Below are 21417 nucleotides of genomic sequence, written 5' to 3'. Positions count from 1 at the left end.
TGTGTAATTTAATTATTTAAAAATAATCAAAAACATCGTGTTTAATAATGTGAAGGACATCATAAACACGAGACTAAACCATAAGAGTCATTTTATCATCGAATCAATTGTATTAATCATAATTGTGTTATACCATTTACGCAGGCAAAAAGTACACTATCAGTAGTCATAAATCGTATTATAAATCAATGTATTTGCTATTGATTATGTCATGACCTTGTCAAAAATCTAATGTATTTTGTAAAGTTATTTTGAATTATAAAAAATATTATGTTGTCTTCCCTAGTTTCAAGTGTTTCGACGCGTACATGCCTTTTAACTGCCTATACAATGCGCCGTGTTAAGTTTTATTTTACCATAACGTCCATAACATAGATAATAATTAAACATTAAAATATACATAAAATAATATTATGATTATAAAATTGTAATTTATGGTAAAGTTATTAGTGGTTAGTAGTGAGAACGATGTTTTTCAATTGTATTATTGTGTATCCACTTTATTATAAGTTATAGATATTTTAGATTATATATAATCAAAATGTAATGTATAACATGCCTATGACAATATATTAAGTATAAAAATTATTTTGTATTTTATATACACAGTAATTCTAATATCGAATTAAAATTTAGTAAAAATGTTAATACATATTTTATGAATAATAATTTAAAAATTAAAACTTCGACAACGCAAAATAAGAAAGATTCAAAGTATTTTTGTTTGAGATCATGTATGTATTATTGAAAGCAAAATGTTATTTGAATCGAAATGTCTTAATACTGAAATAAACATTTTTAATGAAGTATTTGTTAAATGTAATCCTTACCTTTAGTTTTAATATGATCGAAATGTTTGTCAGCTGTATTTATTTCGAGTTCCAATGCCTTTACAAACCATCTTTCTCCTCCAAGAGTCTAAAACATTAAAACAGTTATAACTGCGTTTTTGAATTTTAACATAATTTTTTTATATATTTTAGATTGTAGTACTATTTTAAAGGTTTTTTTTTAAATACTTATATATATATTTATAAAACTACAATCAAATTTGTTAATTTATTATTAACTCCGTAGAATTTCTTTAATATTTGTGGAAATCGGATTTATCAGTTTTCACAATCCACACTTATGTTTATGTCATTAACATTCATTTATATGTTCTAAAATACTTTAAATAACTCCTTATAAATATATATAATCCATAAAAAATGTTTTCAGTGGCATTCTTTTGTTGGAGATTCTTTGTATACAAATCTACCTTATAATATATTCATTCCTGTTTTATTTTAGCATTTTCTCGCAATACACTGGTGAAAAATAAGAATATTCTTCATCATATTCCAGTTTTTTTTCTATAAGTTACAACCATTGGCTAATTTTGTATTTACATACAGTAACATAAAGTTATCTAAGTGTAATAATGAATTAAATTTAATCCTGTAAGTATTATTATATGCATATTTTTGTCATTAGTGTATCTCTAGAATAACTAATTAAATTTAATAAAATATCACCAGTCATAACTAGACATTCAAATATTTTTATTTTGTTATAAAAAGTACATTAGTATTAAACAAAATACCTTTACTTTTTCTACCAGAACTGATTTTGATTATTACGAAATAATTTTAAATCCGTCAAACTATAATACAGAATTAAATGGATTTATAAGTTTTCAACCCAACATACAACTTTATTAACAAACTAAAATAAAATATACATTCCTACTTAATTCATATTAAATTCCAAATATCTTGTTTAACATAAAATATATTTTTACAAAATTCTTATACTTAAATTTATATCTTACAAATTAATTATTGCAATACAAATTAATATTTTTGAAAGAATTTATATTTTATTACATTATGCATAAATATATTTGTTTAAGAAAACTAAAGATTTTCGAATGATCAACATATTATTCTTTAACTATTTTTTTTTTCACAAATTCCATATTTAATTTTAATCATTATAGAAATAAAAATTCCATACTTAAACAAAAAATATTTTTATTTTTCTCAACTAACATTATATTTGTAAATAATATATTGCTTTAATAATAAGTACATAAAAAGGATAAACTACCTACGAAGGTAGGATTTTTTAACTATCATATATTTTACTGTAAAAGAATTTAATTACATATTATTTATGGCTGGTGAATATTAAATGCTAAGAATATCTAATCGATGAATTTAAAATTAATTTATGTTTAAAGTTTTAGTTTAAATTCTCTTTAGCAATATACAATAAAATGATGGCTAAGAATTTAATATAAAACATGTGATGTTATTCAATATTTACTATGGATATTAAAATAATATGTATATGTATACAAACATTTTTAATTATGTTAACTTACTTAAAATAGTTTTATAAAATGTTATTGTATTATGTAATTTTTATTTTTTAATTCAAAATCAAAATACAACATTATTCTTTATAATCTTAGTGGGTTCAATAGTTAAAAAAATCATAGTTAAATAGTTAATAAAAGTGTACTTATGGTCTCCAGTTCTGAGGAAATGCTAAGAAAATCCAATACTGACAAAGTTTATACCTTGTAAAATAATATCTTACGTAAAATCAACAATACACTATCTTATATCTTAAATTTAACATTACATACCGATCCAAAAATCAAGACCCTCCACGAGGAAGCAGTATCCTCTTATAAAAGATTCCACTTTAGACTTCAGTTTCATATCGACCCTCTCATACCTAACCTTGCCATTCTCATAATTCCTGAGGATTATCCAAGATTATTCAAAAAGCACTGGTGTCGTCGTGACCTAATTAAGGTTTAATGATTACAAATATAAATTATTAAAAATAAATAAATAAATACCAAGTTACGGTAGTGTTACCACTGGGTAACTTCTTCTATCATGCTATTCTTGTATAAAATGAATTCTGTTATCACATATTATTGTTGTTTTTTAGGGAATAGATTGTATACACATTTAAATTTAAAAAAAAATCAGAATGTACGTGTTAAGGGGAAGAGAGTTGTATTTTTTATAGTGGATATGGACGTATATACTTAAGAACTCACATCAACAGCCGTGAATTGTGATATACAGTTTTAGAAGCATATAATAACATAAACTCGTGTACCACGTATGGAAATAATTTATTATAATAATGTACAATGTAAATGTTTTTGAATCAAGTATTTTCTGTAAATTATAATTGAATATTTCTGAGTGTCTTTTCTCCAAAATACAATATTGTTATAGAGAAGTATTTATACGATGAAATTAAAACTTCTGCACAACAGTTAACTGGAAAGATGAAAATTAAACGGTACATATACTACACAAATTAGTTAAGTATATATTAATTAAAATATTTCTGATGGTTTTTTTTATTAACTGTTAAATATCTTATCTTGTGTTATGTATTATAAGTAGTGATGTATTATGTGAATACATTTTCTCGGAGTATGACTCGTGGTTTATTAAGTATGCAGCTATAGCTTACATAATTAATTAATATCCAAACATCGATAAACTCAATTACAGTTACGTCTTCATGACGTGATCAGTTTAATACACTACGGTTTATTATATACGAGCTTAAACATTTTAATTATTCAAAAATAATACCACATGTTGGTTAATTATAACTCAGTCTTCTGATAAAAACTTTTAATACTTGGAATACATAATTTAAGAGAAAATGTATCGTATTATGTTTAATGGTTATAAATTATACATTCCCAATTATATTAAAAATAAATACATATTAAAATCTTTAAAAACAAATAAGATATTTAATTATATTACCACATTTAACTGATGCATATAATCAGTAATTTTATTTAAAAAAATACTTATAGGTTTGGAATAAAAATTTTAAATCACTACGAACTTTGTAAACATAAATGCTAATATTGATTATATTGTTTATTTATTATTAACGTGGTACCTAGCTCTTATTATTTATTTATATAGGAAATATCCTTCCTAGATACGTATAAAAATGTATATAATTTTTTTTTACACTGTATTAAAACACACACACATATATATTATATACATATTGGCTTTATAATGCAATTATTATTAAATATGTAAATTAACATATTATGAATTATATAAAGTAAACAGATAATGTAATATATGTATTGATTTTACGATGATGTGCGTTTCTTTTGTGGATAAGTATACGATAAGCTGTCAATAAAATGCATTTATATTAAAAAATGGGAGTGGTTTCGGATATACAATTAGATCTAGTTTGTACTTTAAAGTGGTAAAACTGAAAAACTTCCCAGTACTTATTTTTATGATCAGGATTTTTTTATATAATAATATTTTCAAAATATTTTGACTATTTTTGAGCTATATATATATATACGAGAAGTTAAAATAATTAAAACAATTTTTTTATACTTTAATTTATTAAAATAAATAATTAAATAATGATTGATACTTGACATTTTTACATACTGCTTGTATTTTTATTTAAATTATACGATAACATTTTATCATTTTTTTGAAGTTTATTGAGTTATTTAAGAGCACTAGAAATTTTAATATTTTTAGTTTTTTTTAGTTTTAAAAATTATTTACTGGGTAAAAATACTTGAAAAATGTATACATGAATCCATAAACTATATTCTTATATCTGTATAAAAGTATTAAAAAATATAGGCACATTTTTTTTTTTTTTTTGTACGTATTTAAAGTTAGAAATTGACGAAATTTGTTAAAATCACAAGCTATTTAATTATTTTGAAGTTAATAATTCCTAATAACTTTTATTTCTGTATCTAAGATTTGAAAATTTAAATCAAGGTTCTTCATAAATAGCTTACACTAAAATCATAAAAATCTAAAAAATGAACGATGATTATTATTTGTTATAGACATTCTAAGTTTCAATTTGGACAAAATTACGAATTTAAATGATAAATAACGATATATTAATTATTGTGTTATAATCTAAAAACATTATTCGTGGCAACTTAAACATTTTAAGTAAGTATTTTATATTATTATACATCTTACTACAATAAGCAATAATATTTTTGATATATTTTAAAATAATAAATATTTATAGTATGAAACTATTTTTACTGGTTTTCGGGACTTGCGAAAATATATTATTACATTTTGTGTTATATAAGTTGATATAATATGGTATACACATGTATTTCTATAATATTTAAATATTAATAATGAAATAAATGCAATATTTTTAGAAAAAATTATGCCATATTACTGTAATATTAAAAGAAAAATAAATGACTGTAATAGCTATGTAAAAAAAAACATATCACTCGGTGATATAGGCTGATAGACCGTTTCCGCTCAGAATCGTTTTTGATGTACAATAATATATCATTAAATTCAAATTTAACACACATATAATAAAGGCCCACTCAACGCCTAATGTACAACAGAGTGGTACCTATTTATCTCCCATCTTTATTATACTATATTTGAGTATAATTCAACAAAATAATAGTGTCTACAAAACATCTACATGAAAAATATAATTATTTAAATATTTATGATGCAAACAATATATGTTGTTACTTGATCAATTTTTTAGAAACCAGCAATACCCATATTTATTCCTCCAAGTAAAAACAGCTTTTTTTTTACTCAAGATAGTAAAATAATTAAGAAAATGATTATATTTTTACCTTTGTAAAGTACCAAGTAAAGACGAAATTTTTCCATTTGAGTATTAATGTTGCATCATCTTCATTGCTGCAATCACCAGTTACTTCTGCGTCGTCAGGAACATAGAGATCAGTTTGCTGTAGCTCACATAATATCCATAGAATAATATTATAATAAATACAAATTGATATTTAAATAATTTATTTCTGACCCTTACGTCTTCAGAACCTAGTTTAGTTTTGAACTTTACTTCTATGACAGCATCTACCCTCAACAGAATACACGTATTACCTTCCTCCTCGTTTAGTCGGAAAAGTGACGCAACAATATTCGATTGAGTTGCTGAAAAAATACACATATTTCTTTATCATAGATTACAACCAACTCTTATAAATAAACCATTACTATACAAATTACGCTTGTGCACAGTGTTCAGCACCATAATGTATTATTATGTAAATATAATGTGAATATTTTATAATTGTATTTAGTATTTTAAACATATGCACTTTATTTTATTATTTATATCAACAATGAAGAATAAATATCAATATTTATCATAATATAAATACTAAATACTTATATTCACATACTAATTTTTTTTTTTTTATCAGAATAATATATAATAATATTATAAAAAAAAACTAATTTATAAGAGAAATTTATAGTTATATATTATACATACATTTTACTATAAATGGTTAAGGTTTTGATTTTAAAAGTGTAAGATAAACATATGCACACAAAGTATACACTTATAAATTAAAATATATCCTATAAATTATATATCTTTATATTTACTTGTTGTTATGTCAGCTTTATTATACAAAACAGCGCTTTTTCGGACCGATCTCTGAGTTTCATCGTCTGCATTCGACACGGGATCTAGTGAGCTTTCGTCCGGTAAACGTTTCTAAATATACAAGACGAAAAAATGATTAATGCTTTGAATATTATATGTTATAATTCAAAATTTTGTAAACTTAATTCTGACAACCCTATCAAATAATTTGAGATCTCTTTACCTTCATCACAAAGAGGTTTAGGCCCAAGATTTATGATCCCTGTTCTAGACCGTTCTCTTGTTATGCATATTCGAACGCTTTTAAAAAATTTTAATCACGAGGGACTTATGGTTAAGTCACGTTTTTTATGGGTCACTACCTTTAGGGTGTTGTAAATAAATCCAAATGTAGGTAGTTTTAGTTTTTATTGTAACAAATAATGTACAACATAAAAACTATACCATCTTTGGTTTGACATTTAATATACGTTTTAATTATATTTATTTTTGTTTTACTTTTAACTTAAAGAAAAAAATTTTAAATTATTTTAAGGAATGAAATCTTACTTAGTATATAGTGGTATATTTTCGCAATTATTGCGTTTATTGACTGTATTAATGAAAAAATTATGTCAATAATACTAAAATTATTTCTGAATTACTATAATTCGTTTAAAATTATTTTGAAGACCCTAAATAAATAAAAATATAAGAATGTACAAAATAGTGAAATATACATAAAATGTATAATATATGTTTTTTTTTTGACAAAACATATAATTTCATTACCCCAAACTATTCTTATTTTACTCGGGATCGTTTGAGCATATTAAAAAAATATAATAAATGACTTTAAAAATAAAAAGTATAGACAATACGAGCTATAAAGAACTTATGCATATGGATTAATTATTACCGATTTTATATTTATATATATATATATACCTATACAGACGTTATGGATTTATTCTCCAAATAAACTAACACTGACCATAGCATAATAGTCAGAGTAATTGGATGTCAACGGTTGAACTTTTATTTCGTATTCTAAAATGTATTTCAAGATTTTGGCACCTTGATATTGCAATTGTTTTAACTTCTCTACTTTTTTCCATTACACATATAAATATAATCAAAAATTTAATTGAAAAAAACTGTAAGTACACATTTACTGTATATTTTTTAATGATTCACTACACTTTATAATTAATCTTACTCCAATTTTAAAGTATTTATATAAATATCAAAATTATTTTACTATTTATATTCTATATTTTTTGAGCATTTAAGTGTATAAAAATAACTATACGATACATACAACATAGAAAATATAAATGGCTTATGGTTAAATAGTATATAAAAGTATTCAATATTTAAAAGTAAATGTATAGTATGGAACACTTGGAACAAGCACAGATAAATATCTGAAATTTATATACTAATTCTATAAATACAACAAAATTCGAAATTCAAGTATCCAGATTGAATTTTACAAATAACGGAATGATACTAAATATTACAAACACAATCTATTTCAAAAGTACTTTATCTATAAAACTTCCAACCAAACAATGGGAAATACTATATTGGAGAGAACTAGGTTAAGAGAAGGTGAATAATCTAATATGTATATTATTATTTTTTACCATTTGTCATCCATATTATTGTTTGCTTACTTTAATGAATAAGTTGAATTGTTCAAATGTATTTATAATTATAAATTGTATTGTTGTATTGCCCGTTAATTAATTAATGAATAATAAATAAATATTGTTATTGTTAGAGTATAAGACAATAATTAAATAATTTTTAAAAACTATCAAGCACAGCAAATACTCAATTATTATCACTACTATTTAAAAAGTAGTTATTTGAATTTTAAATTGAGTGGACAATTTAAAATCTGTTAATTGCAATACCTTTAAAAAGTCATAATCACATGTGAAACATATCATGTCTGTATAAGTTTAATAGATAAAATTGCAGTCTTAGGAATCAAACAATTCTCTTTTATTAAATATCACAACAATTCATAAATCATAACATTATTATAATATAGATAATAAAAGAGTAAATTACTTAATGAAACCGTGTATTACACATTTATATTAAAATAGAACAATATCAGTGTACAAAATAAAAATAAAATAGGGTTACCCTATCGTACTTATATTTATAGATTTCAAACCAACAAAAAACATCAATACACTTCATAATACTGAAAGGTTAGTTAATTAATAAATTCATTTTTGTTTAAAAAAATCAAATTCTTCTAAAAGTGTATAAAAAAAAAATGCGAGTATTTATTCTTTGATCGATGTTTTGAAAATTGTTGGCAATTCTAATGCGTGGCAAGATTTTTTTACGAAACTTCTATGAATCTATTAGTATAGACGTTATATTAACTAGAATTTATGTACCGAAAAATGAATATAAAATAACAAACATTTCTTGACACTTATAAGCCCCGCGGATTAACACGAAAAAGTTGTTATTTTTCGCCATTTATTATCAAAAGTATTTTCCAATTTTTTTTCATTTTGTTATTCAATAATAAGGAGATTCTATAACAAAATTTTTACTAGTGTTCCATAAAAATAATTTTCTAAGTATTAATACTTGCGTGAGTTTTTTGTGAATGTGTGCAGAGAAAATTATGAGAAGTGTAAGTGACTGTAATGTAAAATGGATAGCGGGGCACTATCGTACATTTCGCTAATCTGTAGTCGATCAATAATATTTTTTAACAAAAAACCTGTACATTTTGTGCATTACACTAAGAAATTTAGTGATCCTACATGAAATATATATACATTTTTCGTGAATTTTACTTGATAACAATTAGCTGTGTTTTTTAATTTTCCTTAAAATTCGTGAACATTTACAATAATTATTTATATTAATTAAATATTATAGGTATATTAAATATTTAAATATTATTATACATTTCTTATGGTAATACTAGTTTTATCGAAACTATAAAAGTATAAATAACATGATAATAAAAAAATGGTTTTTATCGAATTCCCATAAAATGTCAATGGGTAGACTATAACTTCCATGTTATGATAATATTAGATATAACATATATATATATTATTTAACACAAACTACTTTTCATTTATAGTCTAGTCCAAGCATTACATTTAACTATCCATTAAATAATACAGAAAAAGCTGAAAGAGACTCAATATTGTACCCATTATTATTACCTAGTATTAGTTTTGGAAATGTACATACCTAATATGAGTTGGATTCAAAAAAAGAGTATATCAATACAAATAACAATTATTACATCAATTCAATTGTGCCTATTATTCTACAATATATTTACGTTTAAATTATCAATGCAATGTATTTCTATTAAACTTTGAGCTTTTAATTTTAAGTGAAACTATACTTGTATAGTTGTATGTAATAATAAAACAATCAATGTAAAAAAAAAATTGTTTTGTATTTGTTACTTATAGTATATACTATAATAAATATAAAAATAAATGCATTCTTAATAATTATTTAATAGTTTAATCAATAAAATAATATAAATAATCAAAATATTTATGGTAATTATCTCAGATAAGAATGTATTTTTAAATAAAACAAAATGTAAAAGAATAAGTCATTTGTATATATATTAATTGATAAGGACAACAATTAAATTATTTATATCACTCCAAATTTGATTATTTGACAGATTAATTATTAAGAAAAAATGTTATTTTTGGAATATTTAAAAATAAAAAATAATTAATAAAATAATTTATAAAATGAATAACTACCTACATACACTAAGTTGGCAATAATTCTTTGATTTTTATGATAACATATTATGCATATTTGTTACAAAATATTAACATTCATAAATGCATTTTTACATTATTATTTTCGAACTAATAAATCTGCATCCTTAAATATATAAAAGCGCATTACATTTTGTGCATGTATCACGTTTTTGATGATACTATTGAACTTTAGTTTGCAAAGCTGTTCTATATAACTCTTTGCCCTTTTTTAATTATTAGCCAAGGAAGGAGATTTCATAATATTTTACAACAGGTGAATTTGTGTAATTTTGGGGTATTTTTAAATTCAGCCCATAACTTCACTCAATTTGATCCAGAAACCATTATTTAGTAATGTAAAATAAATAAGCATAATAGGAAAATTTTAACATTTATGCTATTTTTGCTCACAATGCATATAATTTAATTTTGACTTGTAAAAAAGTTTACCCATCTCAGAACTAAACTATTTTTTTATTACAGACATGCTATGATATTTAAAATAATTAAATCACTAAAATAAAATAGATAACTAAATAATCATAAAACAAATCACTTACCAATTTTTGAAATGCAGAAATTGGATATGGTTTTGTGTTATTTTGTTCATTAATTTGTAAGGCATTTATTGGAGCGACGAGAATATGATTGAATATCACAATTGCTAAAAATCAAATAAATAAATAAATATTGTATATTTTTTTTAAAAAAATTGTCATTGATAAATTTTTAAATATATAATTAATAATTTAACATATTTCAACAAAATAATATCAAGTGTTTCTTTGAATATCATTTTATTAAAATGCTATGTGTTGAATGTTATTAAGGAAACTTTAATAAATACATCACAGATTAATTTAATTATAAGTTAAGAGTTGTAAACTGTAAATACATTGGAGCAATGTAATAATGAAGAACGTATTAGTTTATGAACAAAAATTATTATGTTTTATAAAAATATCTTGCCAATAAAATGTTCATATATATAATCTACATTTTTGAAATTATAAAAATGTATAATACCTAAGACTATAAAAATAATAATTTCCATAGTCTTATACAAGTCCCTGTTGTTTTTTAGAATGCTAATAATAGGTTGATATTACAATTCTGAATAACTTATTAGTACTATTTACGTTCAATTTCCATTTTTGAACATATTTAATGAATGCTTATAAATATATTTATACATAAACATTTTTCGAGAACTAATAAAATAATTTCGTCTCTGTAGCATTTTATTTTATATATAATATTAAAAATATCAATGATTAATAGCTAAATTTTAATTTCCATGGTATAAAAATGCACATAAATAAAAAAATAAAACTATTAATAATTTATATTGGTCGATATAAGGAAAGGTATTGTGACTTGTTTTACTATTTTACAGTTGCTGTATTTAAAAAAAAAATTAAATACATAAGTTTATAAGTCGTCCGATTGTCGTCTTTTACAGGTTTAGTATAGGTAATTTTAACGAAGTTTTTAGAAAAATATAAAACTTCTAAGTAACTTAATGGTGTACCTGCCATGTTATTATAAAGAAAAATTGTTGCGTGATATTACGGTATTACATAGGAAACAAAATAAATAAATAAAATCAAGTTTAAAAAGATCGGCAATAACTATTTTTATGAATCTTATTGTACAATAGGTATTTAACTTTAACAGAATTAGTGCATTTAATTTTTACTTTTCACTACATTAATTAGTAGGAATAGGTATTATGGGATTTTTTTTTTCTTTAAATATTTTACGATTTTTAATTAAATAATAGCATATATTTAAACATATTATTGAATTTAATTATGTTGATTTCTGGCATCAAAAAAAAAATATATATGTATATATATTTTCGAAGAAACAATTCTTTTTAAGGTGTTTGATATAAATTTTTAATTAGTTTGGTTTCTGGAAAATAAATAAAACATTTTTAAATTAAAATACATATTGTTTTAAAAAAAATCCAAGATTGTGTTTTATACTTGCGATGAATTTTTAGTCAGCCAATAATGCGGAAAATAGATAAGTGAGAACATCAAATAATTTAAAAATTACAGTTAAGCATAAAATTATAAATTTATTATATTTACGAGCATAAAATAATTCACAAGTTAAATAAAAATGTATGTCACTGATATGGAATATATGCAAACTACCACTTATATATGTAACTGTGTAAAACAAATTGATAATTAAATGATATAATTTTAATTATATCTTATACAAACTATATGGGTTTTGATTACTACGGGTACCTAAAATTATATTTTATTATTTTATTTAAGTATAATACTATCGTTAACCAAAGTTATAGTACAAATTCAATAAAACTAATTAAATTACATTGTATTTTAAAATCATATATATTAATTTATTTATACGTTCAAATAATTATTTTTCATTTTAAAAATGTATTTTTGTATACTAGCAATACTTAAAATTATTTATATTAGTTTATAAATTAGAGAATTCATTAAAAGTTTAAAACCATTGATTTTATATAATATGCAACTAGCTAATTTAAATAAGTGGAATATTATTGATATATTCTGGTTTAGACTTATGTTTAAGACATTTACAGAATTAATAAAACATTTTTGAAATAAAGCATTTTATTTATTTTTAACACATCACTATTTTCTTATGTTTTTAATCTATCATAAAAATATTTCACTGCAGTTTAGAATTATTTTATGGTAATAAAAGTTCTAAGTTGTAAAAAAACAAATAAAAATGATCTTATGTTTACTAGAAAAATAGAAGAAAAGATTCAATAAAATAACAATGGATTTAAGAAGAAACTATTAGCGAATATGAATAGATGCATAATATTATAAATTATGTTTAGTGGTTTATTTTGTATTTTGTTTTCAGGGAAAACCATTTTTAATATTACAAATTTCAATTGATAATTGGATTTTGGACAGTAACTACTGGATTTATATTTACATTCACTAAGAAGCTGATTATTTATGTAAACAAAAAACTAAAATAACAATTTAATAGAAATTACAATGGTCTTGAAAGTCAACAAAATTAGCAAGCAATAAATTAAATTATAAATCCTCAAAATTGTTCGCTCGAAGAACAGGTAACGATTTTTTTTTTTTTTTTAATATTTAACGAAGAAGGTCATTCAAATGTAGAGATGATACAATTGAAATATTCTAAAACCAACTATATTTTATTGTAAAAAATCATAGATCACTAATGAAAATAAACATTATGATAAAATAAAAATAAATACAATGCTGTTTTTATAAAACGTATATACAATGAAAACACTTAACTTTCAAAATAATAAGCTCTAATGATTGAATACATAATGAAAATGTGTTTATTGTTTTAGATAATTATAAATGATAAAATAAAAATTCAATTATGGGATGTTTATTCAGAAAATAAATTAAAACAAGTACCAAATATTTTTTAGTTATATAAAGAGGAATTTACGACATTACAACATGCAATATCAAATTAAGTAAAATTGTTAGTGTAATATGATGTATAACATAGATTATAGTGTAATTAGAGTATTTTAGACACAGACATTGTTAAAGGATTTGCATGGTTAATATTATTTATTCAAGGCCGTTAAAATGTATCAATAAATTAAAGGTAATTTATGATTTAACCATTATATTATTTGGATTATTTCACCTGCACCATCAATAAAATATTAAAATGGTTAATGAAAGTCAACGTATATAAATTTGATTTTAATTAGTTTATTCCATCAATAAAATATATGTATAAGAAAAAATTAGTCAACTGTTTATTATAATACATATATAACTTAATATAAACGTATTTAAAATTAAAACATTTTAATTAAAAACTATAATACACGTAGGTATCATATAATAAGCTAAGATAGTGTTAACTAAGTATAGCCGTAAGTAATTAAAATTTACTAAAAATGTAATATAAATGAATATAATATTAAATTGAAACAAAAAGGTTTGGCCTCCGAGAATTTATTTTTTTGTTTATGTATCTCGATAATAAGAAAAGGTTTACTACCACTAAGTTAACATAAAATAAGATTTAAAAGTATATTGACTATGATTTCTCATTGTGCAATATGAAGCATTGTATATTTGATGCCAAACACGTGACTATAGATTATGTAGTTCCATGTTGATGAATAATCAATTCTAAAATAAAATGTTATATCTACCTATCGCGTTATAAACGTCAAAATGTATTCAATATAATGTGAAAAGGAACCAACATTTTTTTATTTAAATTATAGTGTAATATTTTATTTGTGTGTCTACCATTTGTACACAGTATTATTTTATTCGTATCAAAAGCAGTAATAAATTGTTATTCGTAATTATTAAATCTTATTTCAAAACATTTAAAATAAACATTTTAGTATTCTATGTTTAAAAAGGAAAATCTGATATTTTTTTATATTTAATGAATTATTGTTTTTCTTAAGTACAACATGTAAATTTTAATAAAATTAGTAAATCTTATATTAGAAACGTATGTTGTAAAAATAAAAAAAATATTTTTTGAAATTAAATCATTGTAAATCGTATTCAAGAAAAAAACGATTTAAGTGTACCTTATACAGTTTCAAGTTTAGTTTTGAATAAAATATAATTTTAAAGCATAAATACGTGAGACATAGGGATATACCGCGTGCACATGCCATACGTTAGTCCAGTATTTTGTATTATTAAACATTATACGCAATAATACAACTTCAAATTCAAAAATTGTTTTTCTGCAAAAAGCATTTTACTAAAATATAGTTTTTAGATTGTAAGATCGTTAAGTATGATTAAGATCATAAATTAATGTCCATTTTACTATTTTATTTAATTCATTACCTATATTTATATACAATATACATAGTATGTGTAAATTAAGTGTACAAATGTGTGTCTTAAAGTTTTCGGACTAAATTATTTACATTATTTTATCTTATATGTAACCCATTTCAATGTTAAATTTTAGTATGAGTGGTATTTTAATCCGCAAACTAGTAAATTAAAACACCTCACATGGCATCAAACTTACAAACTCGATTTTTAATTTTATATTTGCTTAAACTAAAACCATCAAATTATCTTTTTATCTAAAGAAATATATATATTTAAATTTATATAATCTATAAAATACAAATAATTTAAATATATATTTGGGCTCATTTTCACTATATTTCTCTCAGGAAAAAATATTTTTCAATCACAATAATTGTAATAACAGATATAGAAGAATATTTTAATAGTCATTTTCAACTAACTTAAAAAACTAAAAAAAACTCAAACTTACTCTAATGACAAAAAATCGACTTATACCTTTGTATGTTTAACCTCATAATATATACATGATCGCATTTAATATTTATGAACGTTTTGATTCTACTTAAAGCAAGAGAGCTATGGTTCTACATCACAGCGGTGGTTATTTTCTTCAGAAGTCACCTTTCGAGTGCACTAAAAACTTTTATGCATGTTGGATTTTACTTTTGTGAGGTAATGTTAAGTATTTAGCAATTGTTTTTGAAAAAAATTCAAAGCATGATGATAAAATGTAAGTTAACCTATATTTTAACAAAAACTTTATTATTATCCTATAAATATATTAGCTAAACTATTTACCACATAAAATCGGCTTTTAGAACCAATTAAATTTAAAAATATCCAATCTAGTGTTACTATCGCGCCTTTACTTCTGAAATGTAGTATTGATTTTTTATAATTGGTGGTATTTTATTCATAAGACATGGTTAACTAATTTAAATATAGTTAATCATGATGAGTTAATTTTTTTATCTATTCATTTTTTTATTATTATTATTTATGTAAATGATACCCATTCTTTAGAATAAAACAATTTTAATTATCTTTATTTATTTTATTTATTAAATAAAACATAATACTTTATTGACGCTTATCAAAGGACGCTCTTTAAATTATATAAATAAGTTTCTTAGTATAGGTATTTAAATATTCACAAAATTAAAAGTTGACTAAGTTTATTATTAGACGAAAATGTGGTTGAACATACTTAGTGAATCTGAACCACCTTGTTTAGAAACAAAGTTGAGAAGACAAAAACAAGAAGAATGTTCTCGGATGAGCTACCTACACCATTAGTTTACATAATTGAGTTTTATATAAGTATCTGTTATAAATTTATAATATTATAACAGTTAGTTCGAATATTACATTATACCCTAGATTAGATTTAGTAAATATAATCTATAGTTTTTTCCCCATCAAAATTGTCCAAATCACGCCTACGGACTTACATATTATGTTATTTTTTAATAATACATTAATATTAATTATAAACTAATTAGGTAAGCAAATTAAATATAATATAATAGAGTTATATATATAAATTAAGGGAATTACTAAGAAATAAAAGTAATCTACACGTGTTCAATACTCATTTTCAAATAAGTAATACAATAGAATACATAATATAAAGTATTATAAATTATAATTCCACGAGAATAGTAAATTTTACAGAATAAAATACAAAATAACGTAAATTTTCGATTCAAATTCAAATTAAATTTGTGTTCAAACTGATAACAAGTAGCTAGCAATTACTTACTATTATACTGGGTGTATCTGTGTACCTAATAAATGAAAATATGAAAAGGATTTTGCCGTTCATGTATTTTATAACATGATCTACGGACATACGTAGACAATATACATAAGACGTAATTAATAACAATTAATATCATTATAAATTATACTAAAGGCAGATGTCGAGTAAACTGTTTGTAATATGTAATGCAAAACAAATAATGGCAATATTATAATGTACCTAGTCATCGTAATTCGTAAACATACTATTCAACCTAATAATACATTCACTATAGCTATACCGTGTTTGTGTTTACGGAACGCAGCGTCGTGGATCATAGCCCTCTGAAAGCAATCGGATATAGGCTTTGGGTAACTAGGTATTTAGTTCACAGCGTTAAGCAGCTAAATAAAGCAGCCGATTGCTATCGGTAGTTATCGTTCGCGGGATACGAACCAGTCTCGTTCGAAAACTGCTCGTAGGACGTGATAAAAACGAGTGTGATGGTAGTACCGGTTAGGTAGCCCGCGAAATGCGTATTTCATGAGGCGAGAGAAGAATCTCGGAGGACGGTGGTAGAGAATAAGACAAAAAAAAGAAAAAAGTTCAACGCGACGTGCGAGGTGATCGTCGCTGCAGATATCACAAACGACAAACAATTATACGACTTCTACTGATAACTACCATAATAATAATAATATGTAATATAATATACGACCATCATTGGTCATAAACAGTGGCTACCTATAACACTACGGTCAATTAATCAGCGGGTACGCTGCAACCATGTCGTCTGTCGAGTCGTGTCACTTTCAGAAGTCAAGGGAGGCCTAATTTTGGAAGTGTACTGATACGACGAAAGCCACGCCACAACACGACAAACGACGTAAGTGCAGAGCGGGTCCAGCTATAATATATTTGGGGCCAAATCTACGTACGATCTACAATCGTGAGATGCGCGAGAATGTAATAACGATAAAAATTTTTCTATCGATATAAAAACACGACATCGTATAGCCGATCGCGATTTTTCTTATTTTATTTTTTACCTGCAGTAAACAGAACGCATCGGGACGCGGTGGACCGGTAGGCGACGGACATCGTGCGGCCGCGTGTTACTCCGACGACGACGTGGGGTTGGCTCTCGAGAGACGGTGGGCAACCGCGGCGGCAGTGAGATGGTACCGGTGCAAACTGCGTCCGTCGACTGAGTCGGATATCGCGCGGCGGCCGTCGACCGCTTCGGTGTGACGTGCGTGTGCGAGTGGCGTGCGGTGCTCGGCGTCAGGTGCGTGCTAGCTTGTGTGTGCGTGTTTGTGTATGTGTGCGCGCGCGCGTGCGCGTGTGTGTTGTGTGTGTGCGCGCACGCGTGTACGTGTGTGTGAGTGCGTGTACCGTCCGCACGAATCTGTCGTCGATCGAACGACGATCGCGGCAACGATGGAGGTGGTGCCGTCGGCGTCGGGGCGCTGAAGGAGGCGGCCTAGGCGGCGGCGGTAGCGACGGTGGCGGTGACGACGATGGTGACGATGATGATGACGATGGCGATGGTGGTAAACGCGCTGTTATTGTGCGGCTGTAAAATGGAACGACAGAATCCGCGATATTATATTATTATAGTAATAATAATAATAATAATAATATTGTTATACTTTAAATTACTGTCGAGGAAACGGTTTTGGGGTAGGTTTGCGGCGGGAATGGGGTAAATTAGAATCGTTATCCGAACGACGCGCGGGGAGGACAACGACAGACGGCGGTGTTCGTGCGCGTGGACGAAACTGCGCGTGCGGTGGCGCGACAACGATGAGACAACCGCGACGGTGGTGGCGATGGCGGCGGCGGCGTGTGCAATGCGTGCGGCGCGCCGAGTGGATGGGCGAAAAATTGGGAGAGAAAAAAATGCCAACTCTTTGTGTATCGACGCGCGGGTAACACCCCTGAGCGGCTGCTACAATCTAAAACGCCTGTCTACCGCGAGATTCCGCAGTCGAGAGGCCAACTTTTTTTTTGGTCTATGCGTACATAACGTACGAACGTTTTCGCGTTTTCATGTATACATTTCTCGCTTCCTCTCTCTCGCTCCATAGGCTCCCCCCTCCCCATCCTTCCGACGGCCGCTGCCGAGGGTCGCGGTCAACGGTGTCGCGCGACCACCGCTTCGGAGTCGTAATTGACCGTAATAGATACGACGATAATTGCGACGGCTATTGAAGCGTGCACAAATAATAACGTGGGTTTATACCGCCGAAAACCGCGTGAACGTCACTCCGGCGGTACAATGCGTCACGACGAAGAATGCAGTTGCGTACAGCCCGCGCGCCCCCGTAGATTGCACGTTATTATAATGTGTACACTCGCGCGCGGCGCCGAATCAATATCATAACGTGTGCCGGCCCGACCTCGCCCTCACCGAAAGCTACGAACCGATGCGGCGGTGGCGGTGACGGCGGCGTGGGCGGCGACGGCGCGCGCGTATCACCAACGACCACTGGTGTAGTAGTAGTGTAGGGTTTTCCTCGGTGTATGCGACCGGCTCTCACTCACCCAACAACCCTTACGCTGCCGCCGCCGTGCCCCTGCCACCGTATGCTTCTTCGCGCCGCCACCGCCACCGCCACCACTCGTCGCCGACACCCCCGCGATGGTCAGGTGTGTACTCGCCCTCGGTGCGTCATCGCGCGGCCGCCTACGACGGCGGTAAGTCGCAGGCACCCACACGGATTTTACATACGTCGTCGTACCATAATACTCGGGCGACTAACGCGTATACGTATGTGCATGCGTTGTACGTGGGCGTGCGGGTGAATGTGTGAATGTGTGTGTGTGTGTGTGTAAGGCGACGACGACGACAACGCCGAAGGCGCTCGAGGCGGGCCATTCGACGGCAGCGGTCGCCGAACTTTTTCGTTTTTAATTTGATCCTCTCGCGTTCTCCGCCGACCGCCGTCCGCTTTCCGGTGCGTTTTTCGTTTCGCTTTTCCGCCCCCGCGAAACCATGCACGGGTCACGTGATCGCGTTAGCCCAAATCGCCAGAGCCGGTTGCGGGGTTCGTTCGTTTTGGGTTGGGTTAGGTTAGTGAACCGGCTTTGGATTTAAACCTATAAGCTTTGGTTACACACGCTTTTACAATCTATATATTGTATAGATATAAATTCTGAAACTTTGATTTTCAATCTTCGAAACAGTGACGGATTTACACAATTGCCGCCCCTAGGTAAATTTCATTTTGCCGCCCCATTAAACTTATCAACGAGAAAACGTATTTATAAGTACTTATATTTAACATAACTACTAGAAAAACATAAAGGCTGATACTAGACAATAATTATTGGTTATGATCACAAACTGTTCTAATCAAGAAAATAGTATACCAATACAATAAATCTATTAAAATATAATCTATCACCATTTTTTTGAATAAATATGCCACCCTAGGCAACCGCCTACTTTACCTGACGCTAAGTCCACCACTGCTTCGAAAACACTCCAGTTATACAATAACATCATAATACATTTCATGACTTATACATTGTGTGCGAGCATATCATGATATTATGCAAATAGAATATACGCAAAACATTGCACGTAGATCGATTTTAAATGATCGTCGTCCGTTACAATGGTTATGAACATTTCATTACAATACGTATGTGTGTGTATATATATATATATATATATATATATCGGCAATGGATATGAACTGCAATGCGATGCGATGTGGACGTAACAATATTATATAACATCTTACCCGCTGCTTCGCAATCGCCTTTTTGCCATACGTTTTTCATTATTGTAAACACAAACGAAGGTTATTTGTTTATTAATAACAATAATAATCAATTGGCCGCATTTATTCAGTGTCGAGTTTTTCAGTAGAAATGTAATTTTAATCCTATCTAGAATAGATTGATATCGGGAATATTAATTATCTGAGCTCTTGTGTTGCGTACATAATTAGGTAATATAAACAAAACTGTCGATTAATATTACCTATAATAATCGTCGTTTCTCATCCAATATTAAAATACATAAATATACTCAATTTATACGTTTTATAAATGAACCGATTTTCAGTTTTATAATATAAAATACAACCTTTATATTTTGCCACGGTGTAAACTATTTCGTCGTCTCACTTTGCACCAGGTATCTAATTAAAAATTGAAATAAATAATACCAGACGACATTATATCGTTTATTGTAAATGTAATGTTATTAAATAAAAATAATGATACATACTAGATAAATATCAATGTTAAACTTTATAAATGGTGGCAATATAATTACGGTACACGATAACTCAAAAGCCACCAGTGACAAAATTGACGAATGCGTCGCTAGATATATTAATGATATTGTTATCGAAACATCGAAAACACGGTTCAACTACATTATTATTGTGTGCACTATGTGCACTCGTCATTAAATGTATTGTAAAAAAGAAACATAATATACCTACTCCCAGAGTTCAATACATTTTGGTTACATTATCAGTTTTATTCAATATTTATCAGTGTCAAATGTCGATGCCCTTCTTTGTTGTTTGTTAGTGAATGGTGAAAAAGTCGACAGTACAACTGCAAAGTTATGATTTACATTAGTATTAGCTCAAATGAATAGTAACCTGTGGAAATT

The 21417-nt window shown here is 26.9% G+C and overlaps 1 protein-coding gene across 1 annotated transcript in view; it reads right to left on the bottom strand.

Moving 5' to 3' along the window:
* LOC113556921 (lysosome-associated membrane glycoprotein 5) overlaps window positions 1-18523 on the bottom strand; it is a 28795-nt gene extending 10272 nt beyond the window's left edge. The window contains exons 1-6 of the mRNA XM_026962152.1: window positions 17828-18523; window positions 10769-10872; window positions 6444-6555; window positions 5860-5984; window positions 5663-5779; window positions 831-918 (exon numbers count right to left, since the gene is read on the bottom strand). Coding sequence (XP_026817953.1) covers window positions 831-918; window positions 5663-5779; window positions 5860-5984; window positions 6444-6555; window positions 10769-10872; window positions 17828-17879 — 598 coding nt within the window. The 5' untranslated portion in view covers window positions 17880-18523. The remainder of the gene's footprint in view (window positions 1-830; window positions 919-5662; window positions 5780-5859; window positions 5985-6443; window positions 6556-10768; window positions 10873-17827) is intronic.
* Between the last annotated feature and the right edge of the window lie 2894 nt (window positions 18524-21417).

Source organism: Rhopalosiphum maidis, chromosome 3 (assembly GCF_003676215.2).
Source record: "Rhopalosiphum maidis isolate BTI-1 chromosome 3, ASM367621v3, whole genome shotgun sequence".
In the NCBI taxonomy this organism is placed as follows: domain Eukaryota; kingdom Metazoa; phylum Arthropoda; class Insecta; order Hemiptera; family Aphididae; genus Rhopalosiphum; species Rhopalosiphum maidis.
The sequence above is the reverse complement of the archived record's forward strand: the minus strand, read 5'-3'. Positions and strand labels throughout refer to the sequence as shown.